Genomic DNA, 14,637 nt, shown 5'->3' with positions numbered 1-14,637 from the left:
CGTTGAAGTAATTCAATATAACGATTAAAATTTTGCTACTTATATGAAGTTGCTTTCAAGCACCATTTTTAAGTCATGAATTTCATTTTGCGTATGACTAACATAGGCCTAATACCAACGTCTTCTGTGGCCGAATTAACAAAACTACAGTATATTGGTCTGAAGTGACAACACTATTTCCTAAACATAATTATCCCTTCTCAAACTTCAATTTATTCAGGTACAGTAGTTATTAATTAATTAATTTATTTATTTATTTATTTACGTATTTATTTATTTATGTATTTACTTATTATTTACGTATTTATTTATTTGTGTATTTACTTATTATTTACGTATTTATTTATTTATGTATTTACTTATTATTTACGTATTTATTTATTTATGTATTTACTTATTATTTACGTATTTATTTATTTATGTATTTACTTATTATTTACGTATTTATTTATTTATGTATTTACTTATTATTTACGTATTTACTTATTTATTCATTCATTTATATATATGTATTCATTTATATATTAACTTATTTATTTATTTATTTATTTACTTATTTATTTATTTATTTATTTATTTATTTATTTATTTATTTATTTATTTATTTATTTATTTATTTATTTATTTATTTATTTATTTATTTATTTATAAGCCTTTAGGAGGAATACACTGCAATTGAGGCCTCGAAATAACAAAGGTGCTAAGTGTCAAAAGTAAGGAACAGAGTTATTTGAGAATATTGATAACACAAAGGCCTGTGTATTGTCCAGTGTCTTGCACGATTAATGTTATAAACAGCTTAAACGTCTCATAGCACTTGTCCCTATGGATACGTAACCTGAAATGATACATAGCGCATATCAATGTGAAAATCTCAATTAGTAGTATTAGTATTATAATGCTAGTATAATATAATGCTTATGATGATTATTAGGAGAAATTGTGGCATGTCAGTAGGGAAAACGGGAAAATCTCGCGAAAACCTAGAACCTAACAACCTTTTTGGCCACCATAAATTCCACGTAGACGAAATGTGATTGCAACCAAGGCTACTATCGTGGAAAGCCGATGCGCTAGTCGTCCGATTAACCGTATTCCTGCACAAGTTATCTAAATGATATTAATCTGCAAAATATATTTCAGAATTGTACAAAAATAATTAACAAAAAATCACACTACATAAACATAGGGTCGGCAGTAAAAGAGGACGTGCAGAAGGCGCTACAAAATCTAGAGAACTGGGCAGAGGAAAACGACCTGGATGTAAACAAAGAGAAGACAGTGCAAATGACATTCAGGAAGGGCGGAAAAATAGCGCCCAAAGACAGAATAACCTTATATGACGAGCCCCTACAAGTTGTAGGGAAATATAAATACCTGGGAATTACATTACAGACAACAGCAACATCTTTCGGTATGCACGTTCAGGAAAGAGCTGCAGCAGCCATCAAAGCCTCATACAACATTCCGAACATAACCAATCTGCCGACAATCACAGCGATGACACTATTCAAAACGGTAGTAGCGCCAGTTATGACGTACGGAATAGAGTTCATTTGGGAAAAACTCAAGATTGGTGACATGATAAGAATAGAAAAAGTCAAGACTATGTTTATGAAACGGATATTAGGAGTCGGAAAAGCAGCACCATCCCGCCTTGTATATGAGCTCATGAGAGAGACATATTTCGTAGATGATATCAGATCGCAGCACTGGCTACCATCCACAGGACCCTACCAGGAACTGATAAGCATAAGAGACCGGAAGAAGAAGGAGATAGACCTAGAGTTCTACACCACATCAGCCATGCTAGACGACAGCCGGACCAGGGAGTGTAGGAGCCAGAGACACGTGACAACAAGACTCGCAATACACGGGTTTCATCATAAAATATATGTGAACAACAAGTTCCATGAACCGACCGAAGACTGCAAATGTGTGCTGTGCGGGCAAAGATGTAGGAAATACCATATCATAACGTGTGCGAAGAGAGTTAAACCAATAACAGACTATGGCAAAGACTAAACTTGGACATTAATGCTCAACTCGAGCGCATTTTTCTCATTATTATTATTATTATTTATTATTATTATTATTATTATTATTATTATATTATTATAAACATTCCAAGACGGTTTTGACCTGAAATCGAAGATTACCTTGTTACGGTTGATATGGTAACTGACGAATTATTATAAAGGATTCTCAACTTAAAAAGTATTGGATATTATGTTTCAGATGTATTTCGTTACCATAGCAGCGGTGCTGCTATGTGCGAGCGCGAACCCCATCATGGTGGACTTTGGCACAAGGATGGCTCCAATTACCCCACCAACACCAGCTCCGCGTCTAATAGCGCCTTATCCTCCGATCCCACCAGCTCCGGTATACGAGGACCCAGAACCGGAAAACAACTCCGTGTATGCAGTTCCAGTGAAGTTCGGTTACCGGTTGAAACCTCTGGCTAGATCATACGTAAGTACAAGCACACAAAATGTTGCTGAATTTACTGAGTTCGAAATTAGACACAGACAATTCAAGTCTGTTTCAACTTTAAAGATATACGGTATAGCACGTTCTAATTGGACGGAGTTTCGCATTAAGTGATCAAGCGCCAAAAGCCTGTTTCGAGATATTGTCCATTGAAATAAATCTTTTTCTTTTTTATAAAACATTTTATGCAAGAAGTGCTATAATATTCATACTATTACAAAAAATATCACAAATAATATCAAAAAAGGCTAACCGAATTTTGATAAGAGACCAGCAGTTCAATTAATATTTCAAAGCAAAATAAATAAATGAATAATAATAGTAATAATAATAATAATAATAATAATAATAATAATAGTAATAGTAATAATAATAATAATAATAATAATAATAATAATGTTTTATTTTCGCTGGCAGAGTTAAGGTCATAAGGCCTTCTCTTCCACTCAACCACTCAATGAATTTTATGCAATAAACGAAGTTTTGCTTATAAATAGCAGCAAAATTCAGATATCGCATTCTTGATTTTTTCCGAGTTAAATTAGCCTGCCATCAACAGATCTGTGCAAATATCTATTTTTTTTCAAATTGTCGGTTGGTCTATTATTACGTAACTCCTTCCAATCATAAGTTTATACATTCCACATTAATAGTGTAACAGTTAGTTAGTTAGTTAATTAGTTAGTTAGTTAGTGGGGTGGGTTTTACTGAAGGTAGTTGATTTTAAATAATATTGCTATCTTGCTAACTATTTGTTGCTCTGTAATTTGCCAATTATAGCTACATTTTACATTTTTGGCTATGATATCTATACTTATCTATTTTTAATTTATTTTTATTTTTTATTTTTCATTTATATCTATATCTGTGTCTTTTATTTAGGTAGTATCTATTTTTGTCTGTTTTTTTTTTTTCATTTTTCATTTCTAATTTGTATTTTAACTTGTATCTTTCATTTGTATCTGTTTTATCTCTTTTTTCTTGTTATCTGCAATTCTATGTTTTAAACAAATACCTGTACTGTCTATTGTAATTGGGGCTTTGCCCTGTTAAATAAATAAATAGAAAGGCGCGTCAGCTACTATGGCTATTTGCTCCCTTATCAAAAATTCTTCATAAAACAAACACACAAATAATACAACAATCAGAGTGCTAAAAGAACTAAAAAGCGTTGTCACGGTAAAACGGGGACACAATTAATAGTATAACAAGTAGTAGGCAGTTATAATAGAAATATCTCTGTCGATTTCTCCCTTTGGGATCAAAATCAATTTAAAAAAAAAATGTCAAATTTTTCTTAGTCTTTCATGCTGTGGAAACTAAAATTTAAAAGCAGTGTAATAGCAGTAGTTCTACTAATATAGTACGAGGTGCTTTCACATTCTAAGGTCTCTTTTTTTTTCTCTCAGGGCTGAGAGCACATAGAAACAAGCAATTGAGCTTAAAATAAGTAGGCTTAAAATAAGTAAATACGTAACACAGATGGCAGCACCGTACAGCGCACAGAACTCGAGTGGCTGCAGCGAGAGTTACAAGATGTTTTCGATACTTCAAATGGCGACGTTCTCATTAAAAGATCAGTGTGTTATCCATTTGCTTTGTGTGACACCTATCAACATTCATCGCCAGCTGAGTGAAATATGCGGTGAAGGTGTCAAGAGGTTGTGTGTGTTCATGGGTGAGACAGTTCAAAGGAAGCCCAACGTCATGTGACAATGAACCGAAAGAGTCTCTACAAGCACAAGCCGGACCGAACACAGAATTACCGAGTGGAACAAGTGCAGTTGCCACATCCATGATACCATCACCACATGTTTTACTCAGTTGACGATAAATGTCGATGGATGCCACGCCACATAATTGAAGAAACCGGATGATCACGCTGGTCTTGTAATGAAAATGTCGCCATTTGTAGGCCCGGTTTCTTCAACCTAAATAGCGTTAATTAACTGTAAGTTAAAAGTATGAATTGCTGTTAAAAATATTGTGTTTCTTCAACTTTACATTTCACATTTTAACATTCCGTTTGTTAACTCTCTGTTAGGACCAGAGATTCTAGAGTTTAACCATAACCTATAACCTAGTATAGGCTCAATTTTGTTTTCTGAACTCTGATAATTGCGATTCTCGCTTGTTTCCGTTGATTGATTCAGAGAGGATAGAATTCTTTCTATTCTCTCAGGTTTGATTTCTGCTTCTTTCCTCGTCTATATCACAGTAGTGTGGAGCGGCGTATTGGTATTGCTGTTATGAAATGGAAAACACTGGAACAAAAAGAAATCATGGGACTAATTTCTCTTCGTTCGAAAGAAACCTTCTGCTGGAAATTATTTCGCAGTATAAACCAATTAATGAGAATAAACAAACGGATCTAAGTTGAAAGCGAAAACTGAGGTTTGGAAATAAATAGCCTAAACCTTTGTATGAACTTCTGGTCTGTCAAATCACAGAAATCAACCCCTCTGTTTATGTATTCATGGATATCATTTTCTAAATAATGCAGATATATAAGTTCAGCATCTAACGCACCAGCCATATTGGATACTCCTATGCAAACAGAGAGTTAAATGATTTAACTGCATGAAATTGGACAGTTAAATTAACATAGGTTTTAACAGCCTGTTAGTACTAACAGTAGTTGCAGAAATGCTTCAACTGTTACGTTTACAGTTAAAATGGAATGACACACTGTTATAATTTAACAAAGGTTGAAGAAACCGGGTCGTAGTGTCGAAAATGTATTTCACAACCTGCAACTCTTGGTATATGAATTGTTTTTGAGTCCATGCTTCACTATGATATGATACAGAGGGCGGATGTTGATGACCTAAAATTCTACTAAAAATAATCAATAAAATATCCTTAAAATAATGAAAAATGACATAAAATTAGAAGAAAATGACATTTAAATATTATTCACCATACTTGCAACACAACTTCTTAAAAATAAGTCACCTTGTTTCAATGATTGTCTGCAAATGTCGGAGAGAGGAGGAGGAATTTGACTAAAATAAAGAAAAAGAGCATGCAATAAAACGAAAGTTTTAAAGGAAAACTATAGATTTTAATGAGGGTTTACAATGTGTTTCAATCAGGGGTGGTCCATGTCCATGAGGGAGTGTAAATGACAAAACAAATTGTGGGCGCAGCGTGCATCCTTGAAATCTTTATGTAAAAAATACTGTCTACTGTAGTACTTCCCTTCCGAACCATATTGGGGACACAACGTCCTATTGTCCAGGAAATGGTGAGTTTCCCTCATTCCAAACTTAAATTCTAAAAACACCCTCATACTGACAAAAAACATTAGCCCTCACTTAAACTAAGCTGTTGTCAATCATTTTATATTACTTCTGTTGTGTGAGGTGAAGTCTTCAGTGAAATGAGGGATGGATTTTAGAGTTTGTTCCAAACTATAACATTCAAACCTCACTGTTATTCACTTACTCAGTAGATAATTACAAGTAGGGCCTACTACTGATCTGTTTGCTTAGAAAAAAGATTTAACGGGCCTAAAGAAGGGAATAAAATGCATTCAAAATTATCTAAAAGTTTTCAAAATATTAAAAAGACGAAAAATGTAAATAATGACCTATTAGTTCAAAAAAGTAAAAAAAATGCAAAAAATGCAATGTAACAAATTAATTTTTTACGTTTATATTAACATGGAAAGGATTTCTATATTGACAGGCATCGTCCTAATGTGAAAAATAAAAAGACGACTTTTCATCAATATCCGCCCCCTAGATTTGAGATACTTTCTTAAATTGAAGCCTCTTCGATACACTGTTACATGATAATTCCGTTTGTTTTTCGTAGAAAATATCCCAAAATTCTATACAGAATCCATTAAAAACGGCAGTCTGAAGAAGAATCAGCAAAATAATCACAGTAAAAAACTAATTTCTCTTATGTTCCAGCAGCAATTGCCACTCAACTACAGCAAGTACGTGTACTGACAACGAAACCGGCCATCATGAAAGTAGGGTGTCATCACAAGTTCAGAAGACACGCTGTATGTCTGCTGCACCGAATTTCATCCCTGTTGGATCACGTGTAATCCGAGCTGGATTATGTTACCAAGACTGAATAATCGTTTACATTATTTTGTGTATATTGTTACATAATGTGTAGTGTTATTGTGATCAATTTCACGTGTTTATCTAATAATAACATGTTTTCTGTTTCTTCACACCATATAAATCTTGTTTCACTTCTATGTAACGAAACCACTTTTTGTATTAATTATTATTATTATTATTATTATTATTATTATTATTATTATTATTATTATTACATCACCTCCTTATGGGGTAGGTACAGCTTAACTCCTTCAAAAAATTGATTTCTCAAAATATTTTTTTAAATATGCACCAATTATTGTTCCATGTTTATTTTGGTGAAACAATTATTTCAATATATGTATTAATTTATTTTAAAGTTATGAACATTAATTCAAGACTCTTCATATGGTACTTACATTGCATATCATATCTTTAACACTCTTTTCCCGATAATTAAATATGAAAATCCATATCAGTGATAATTCTGAAATTAGTCAATAGAATTTTATTAATGTTTTTTTTTTTTTTTTGCATGTATACACACATTATCTACAAAAATGACGTGGCTTAAGCCCTCCTGTTAGATATTTTCCCCACAAAAATGTTGAATTAAGATATCTTGAAAACTTGTTACATAAATTTGAACGTAAATTTAAAATATTTATTTACCTAGATATATGATTGTCAATCTTGTAGAGCTACATTTTACCTTTAAAATGAAAATAATACATCATGGAAATGTTGAAAATTGGTTGAGTTGAGAGCAAAAATTTGCATTCTGACAAAGCGACTGGATGTGTTTAAGAGGCTTGGAATACATACATCTATTATTCCGATTGTAACTTTAGCTGCATTGAAAGGATCCTGAAGCATCACCTATATTTGAAATGAAACCAAGTTCATTAGCATTCTTTACTTTTTTGTAACACTTACCTCTCTGAAACTAATTTTTTTTTCCACCGATCACAAAATGTATTTGCAACTATGTACTTGTAGGAGTTTCATTGTTAAAACAAAATTAATGGTTCACTGAACTTGTAAACATTTATATGGTTAAGTACTCTTTGTCCCTTGTGGCAACTCACGAATAGTGAGAAGGTATCTAAATTTCATACAAAAAATAACCCTTAAATTGGCAAAACTTTATTTCTCACACTAGTTTATTAAACCGTGTCGGACTGTAAAGAAAACAACTATCGCAATATCCATATTTTATATATTAGGTATATAATATTATAGTATTATGAAATTTTATTTTTTCTATCATTTTTTTTTTCTATTGTTCTATTAAATTTATGGCATATAGCCTATAAACCTGTAGTATTCTATAGGATACTTTGCGAATTTAAGGGTTAATAATTAAATTATGCATTTAAAGTGATCTTAAATATTGAAAATCACTTTAATATTAATTGATTAAAAATAAGATTTTCTATTTATTAATTTGCAACTCTGTACCAGTTATGTATACTGAGAAAAAAGATATTTCACATGATAAATAGTTTAATGCTCAAAGCTGTATCTACCCCTTTATACGTGGCTCTGCAACTATAATTTCTTTGCTTCGAAAATCCAGATTAAGAAGTATACAACTTTCTTAAAAGTACGATATTTTTCAAAATAGTATTCAATCATTTTCAATATTTAAAGAACCGTTCACACAGCACTGATGTAATTCAGCAGTTAGTATCGTGCAAGAATAGCCAAATAGATTGTACATTATAGCTTGTGAGGTTCAGGCTTTTCTAGGTGTATGATTGTACCGTTGACAGCACTTGATTTTTCATTAATCTTATATCCAAAACCTGAGCCATATTATGATGGCGAACTCAGGAAGGTGCAGTCTGATAATCTACCGAGTAATTAAATGGTAGACAAATAAATAGTAGGCCTATAGTCCATCGATGAAGAGGAGAACTGCTTTATGGGCTGAAATTCACGGCAATGTGGCCGCATTCCATAATGTCCAATATCTTTGAACAACGAATTCTATTGTTATTATATGAAACTTTCTTTTCCTCATTTTGTGCTAGATAAGAACATCGTGTAGTAGAGAAGCGTTCATTAGCATTCAAGAGATACATTTATATCGTTTTCCGACGACTTTAGGAAACATAGAGGGTGTACAGAGGTCTTCTCTTGAGATTAATAAATTATAAAAAAAATCTCAAACTGGATAGTGCGGACGGTACAGCAGAGACAACTAGTAACCGAGCCGTACCGTGCCATGTCAAACAAAAGTGAATCGAAATGTTGCTAGTAAAATTGGCGTGTATATTCTAAAGAATTCACTAAACCAGTCAAGTGCAAGATTTACCGAGGATAACGGAGGGTTTGTAATGTATTAAAAGAAAATGTACGTTTTCGAAGATATCATAACACTTTATCACAGCGAAATGGAGAGAGAAAAAAAATGTGGTCCAGGAAATATCGTTGAAATCGACGAAAGCAAATTTTACGAACGAAAACATTATATCAAAGGGATAATGAATGTGAAATTGACCATTGATTACTTGTTACTGATGTGTCACTCATCAAATCCTACCTAACCTTATCACTGTCAGTGCATCTAATGTATCTCCTCATCAAATCCTACCTAACAAACATTATAAAAACATCAGAATCACAAACTTCTTCTGTTATTTCTTTATACAAATATTAATTTCTCCTGTACACAGGTACTGCCTGTCTGTCGTTTCCTTACTAGTCCACGTAGAGCAATCTGCAATCCCACAAGTATGTTTAATATCTCTGCGTATACAATTTTGTAGGACACATCCAAATCAATCTCAAAAGCTACAAGTTAAGTGAATAAATATCAATGCAAAGCGAAGAAAAGATTAACCTCATGTGAAATATCGTGAGACGTAACGTCACATCAATGAAATGTTATCGAGTCAGGTGATACTCTAAATATATAGTATTCGATTTATATTTGTTTTTTTAAAACAGGAAAGGTAAAAAGTTCTAGGTTATATGTATATTGTGAGGTGATACCATATTTACCACTAAAAGTCGTCGTCAAAAAAAGTAAAAAAACATTTTTTTTTTCCAATTCAAATAATAATACAACCTATGATATTGGCCATTTTACTATCTAGTAAGATTTACGAGTATAGCCAACCTTCGTCGGATGTAACCAGATACGTAATTACAATTAGCACGAAATTAAGTTTGAAAATTCATATTCTATTTACTTTAAACGTACAGTAGAACTAGGGGATAAACGACTACATATTAACTTTATACGTCCTATTGCAACGTTGGCTCATAAACAATTTAATGGTAAAATTTATGGTATAAAACAGCATTTCAAAATCTCTCAATGTTCTATTAAAATGTTATTCTCTGCAATATCGACAATGCAAGCTGTCTGTTGGCCAAGAAGTGTAGAAACCCTGACCTGCTATCAAATTATTTGTGAGAGTTTCATAACAATGGGAAGACTATTGTCCTCCAATGGATCCCCTGTCATGTTCACCTGTGAGTAAGTAATGACACTACAGACAACTAAACAAAGAAAGATTCTCACATTATAATGCAAACAACATTGAAGTCATTCTTCTTCAAAAATATCGAGTGCCAAGTAGCCTACAGACAGAATCAACAAATACCAACACGAATAGAATCACTGCAGTATACAAAAATAAAAAAACGAGTGCGTAGATTGTATGCTATGCAAAAGTGAAATTTCTTAAGCTGTAAATGTGTTGTAATCTTTTCAATTAATGTTCTTACAATAAGAGACGATAAATTAGGGTTAAATTTAAAACTTTTCTACACAACACTTCAAAATTCAAGAATAAAGCAATTGTTTAACATAGCAAAAATAAGACATGAAAAATGAAGCACTCAAAATAAAATGTATTGTTTATAAATTGCTTTTAAAATATTTCAAGAGCACTTTCAATTTATTTGAAATGTTTACACGGTGAACTAAGACTTAATTCTGAATTTCTGACACCTGATGGATCAGGCAGTGCACCCGCTGATTGTTTGTAGGAACATTCAATAAATCGTTGACACTTTGTAACTGAACAGCAGAAGAGAAGTTAAACTTTTTTTTTTTTCACTTTTATTCCATTCTTGGCTGTTCATTTGGACTCATTCTTTCACTCCATGCTTTTGTTCGTTCAGTCCTTGATTGTGGAACATTTTCCAGCAAACTTTTCTCATTTAAGCATGAATTTTTGTAAATTGATACAAAACCGCAAGATCAAAGCCTTTATTTTCGCGATAACACAGAATCGTATGCAATCCTGTAGCAACCAAAACAAATTCTTCTTAAAACATACGTCACAGACTTGTGTTTTACAGCGTTCCCTCAATATCCTGCCTAAAAAGTTTCACTAAAAAATGGCAACTACTTCAAAATGCAGAAATCATTCCTGATGATTACTGAAAAATAGCTTTTGCCTCTTCACATCTCTATGTGACAAAATTATCCAGTCCTCATAAAATTCTACCGTCATCGAGAAGCATTTTATGTCAGAGCGGTGAATATATGGATTATTCCATCCGGATGTGTGTTTAGTTCTTGCACAGGTTCTTGGAATGTTGCAAAATACTGGAGAGAAAGACCACTGATGATATAACAACGCATCTCAATGAACAAGGACATATAGCCTATTTTATTGTCTTTCAGAATCCATAGAACTCAATTTATAATCTCACGAATTTACTGTCAATAGGTTGGCATGGATTCACATCCGTATTACGAATGACAATGCCTCATTAGTCGTTACAATGGATCAGTGTGAATCTGCTAGTCATGTAAAGTAATTTCATAATACACTCAAGCAGGCTTTTGTACACGATCATACAATGTTCCTGCATGCATGCGGGACCTTAAAAGCATGCCACAACTACTAATGAAGATATTTACATACTTCATTGTGTCGTTTTGTATGCCCACGCTTTGTTGTAATAAACTAATGAGGAGGGCATGAAGAAACTGCACGATTAACTGTTCTAAACCCCTTGAAAAAGACGGCATGTGTATCTTGACTGGCAGTAACGATATCCTTCAAACATCGTGTTCTCAATTCGTCATATAGAGCATCAATTACGAATATCTCTGTTTCGATTTCAATTATTTTTCTCGTTTTCAAATTACTTAATTTTACGACGTTTTATCAACTGCTGTGGTTATCTAGCATCTGAGTGAAATGATTCATTCATTCATTTATTATATTCCATAGATTTTACATGAACAATGAAGCTTTAAGATGTGGAACAAGTCAAAATTTTAAAATATTACAAAATCACAATTTTTACAATATTTTACAACTTTTACAGTTTTACAATTTAGTAATTTTCTACAATTTTTACAATTTTTTACAATATTTTGGCAAAATGTAATGAGATGAGGTGAGGTCCGAGGATTCGCCAAAAGATTACCCGGCATTTACCTTTTGGTTTGGGAAAACCTCGGAAAAACTCAACCAGGTAATCAAATCAAAGGGATGAAATGAAGTGATGCCGAGGACTCGCCATAGAAGGCGATAATGCCAACGAAATGATTCAGGGTCCAGAGCCGAAAGTTACGCAGCATTTGTTCTTAATGGGTTGAGGGAAAACTCCGAAAAAAAATCTCGACCAGATAACCAGGATTTCATTAACCCAGGTCCGCTCGTTTCACAGTCAAGCGTGCTAACCGCTACTTCATAGCTTGGCTTCAGGAAGGGAAAAATGTATGAGTGATGCGATTGGACTGCTACGTACAATCAGCGAAAGATACCTAGAGAAGAATAAATAAGTGTAGGCCTATGTGGTATTTGTGGATTTAGAAAAAGCGTTTGACAGAGTGGATTGGAATAAACTGATGGGGATCCTGAAGAAAATTGGCGTGGATTGGAAGAGAGAGGAGGCTGTTCAGTAACCTTTATATGAAACAACGGGTCAAAGTCAGGACAAGAGAACAAATGTCAGAAGGAAGTGAAATAGAGAGATAGTTAAGGAGTATTTTTGGTTATTTACCCATATTCTTCCATTCTTTGAATGTGTTCGTACCAATTTTGTCTTTGTTATTCTATTCGATGGACTAGATTGTATTTAATTGACATCATATGTATTCGTTTCTCTGATGGTCTAATAATGAATAACCTGCCATACTTCTGAGAAATTTCATTTCACTGCTTTCCAGTTTTCTTTTAGCATCTCTGTTTAAAGTCCAGTTCTCGTACCCATAAGTCAAAAGTGGAACGGCTAAAGTTTGCAACCTAAGTATTTAAAGGATGATATTCGTTTTATTGCGTCATCATTAATTATAATTTTATATCTTAAATTATCTACTACTAAAAATGGCATTGTCTCAGATTTAACGTTGGAAATTTTAAAATTATAGGTCATCATGCATTTTATTTTCATTTGTGAATATTCAGATTTTAATCTTTTCAATAACTTGTCATATTATTTACTTCTAATCTCGTTTTTACTTAGATAATATATATATATATATATATATATATATATATATATATTAAATGCAATTTAAATATTCAAAACTCCAATGAAAGAAATGAGCATTTTTACATTTTAGATGAAAAATATATTGTGAAACAAAAAAAGTAGGCCTATCTAAAATCTACATGCGTTTTACTTATTGTGAGAATAATTTTCTGTTGCACATAAGGTGACTTTAAATAAATATTCGTTTTGTTATTAAATCCACGTAACAATATATTTTGCACTTGAGTAGTATTTTCATTGTTCAGTGCCTATATGCATAAACAGATATAAACACACAAAACAGAGCGGGTAGTCAGAGCGCTCCGTTCCAAGCGAAGCTATAATAGCCATGAACCATGCATACCTAACTTGTATTCAAAGTAACCAAACGCAGGACTCTACCCATGACCCATTCTCCAATTGATTGTACAGTAGTGGAAAAAAATCGGAACGACTCTTGTAGCTGATTTCAGAGTCCAGATTCAAATTTTGCTAGTCACAAAACACATCCATCTTGTATAATTAATTTAACAATGAAATTTATTGCATTTGTTCGATTCTTACCGTCTTTTGTTTCCTTCAGTGCCTCAAACTTACAGACGAAAAAACTTTGAGAGTTTTATTTTCATGTGGTATCAATATTACATTTCTTCCTCTATTCGGCAAAGATAACTGCGTATTTTTACATTAAATAGCAGTACATTCCTCTGGCTTCACTATCCATATTGAAATTACCAGAGTTTGACACAATACACAGCACAGGATTCTTTTGTATCGGCTACAAGGGTCGGTCCGGCTTTTTTTTGCCACTACTGTACATCTCACTGCTCTCTAATACTCCCACTTCTAATTCTATCAGGAATTTTCCTACTATCTTTCCTAATGTACTCATTTCTATTTTTTCTAAGAGATGTTTTGTTTTTATTGTGTCAGCTCTAGTTTCAGCTAGTACACACGAACTTTTGTTTCTTACTAACTTACAAATGGCTTTTAAGGAACTGGCAGGTTCATTGCCGCCCTCACATAAGCCCGCCATCGGTCCCTATCCTGTGCAAGATTAATCCACTCTCTATCATCATATCCCACCTCCCTCAAATCCATTTTAATATTAATCTCCCATCTACGTCTCGGCTACCCCAAAGGTCTTTTCCCCTCCGGTCTCCCAACTAACACTCTATATGCATTTCTGGATTCGCCCAAAACTTTTGTTTCTTTTTGTAAATATTTATTCTTCCAAATTACAGTGTTCAAACAACCGGAGAATCGTGTTGCTTTACTTGACTGTCGTCTTACTTCTTCTTCTAGATTTTCACCCTGCCAGTATCAACTCCTAAATACCTACCTCAAAGTTGATACTTCCTCTATTATCTGATTGTCAGTAGTCTACAGATTAGCAGCGTACTGGTTCTCTACTCACTGTGATGGCTTCTTTTTTTAAAGGTGGATATTTTCATATTAAATTTCAAGCAGCACTGATGGAAGATATACAGAAGCTTTTGCAGGTCGTCCTCCGAATCAGCTATCAGTACTACATCATCCGCACAGCAAACAATGTTTATAACATGATGTCCCATTCTGTATCCTCGTATTCTTTTTATTTCCTTGATTATTTCATTCATGATATTAAATA

At 33.1% G+C, this 14,637-nt stretch overlaps 1 protein-coding gene across 5 annotated transcripts in view; it reads left to right on the top strand.

Annotated features, from left to right (window-relative positions):
* GV1 overlaps window positions 1-6,756 on the top strand; it is a 58,486-nt gene extending 51,730 nt beyond the window's left edge. For 4 of the 5 annotated variants that reach the window (XM_069848984.1, XM_069848983.1, XM_069848982.1 and 1 more), the window contains 2 exons: window positions 2,239-2,475; window positions 6,414-6,756. In XM_069848984.1, the coding sequence (XP_069705085.1) occupies window positions 2,239-2,475; window positions 6,414-6,452 (276 nt within the window). In that variant the 3' untranslated portion in view covers window positions 6,453-6,756. The remainder of the gene's footprint in view (window positions 1-2,238; window positions 2,476-6,413) is intronic. The other variant, XM_069848986.1, reaches the window with a different exon arrangement.
* Window positions 6,757-14,637: the final 7,881 nt, after the last annotated feature.

The sequence above is a fragment of the Periplaneta americana genome, chromosome 16 (genome assembly GCF_040183065.1).
Source record: "Periplaneta americana isolate PAMFEO1 chromosome 16, P.americana_PAMFEO1_priV1, whole genome shotgun sequence".
Lineage (NCBI taxonomy): Eukaryota > Metazoa > Arthropoda > Insecta > Blattodea > Blattidae > Periplaneta > Periplaneta americana.
The sequence above is the reverse complement of the archived record's forward strand: the minus strand, read 5'-3'. Positions and strand labels throughout refer to the sequence as shown.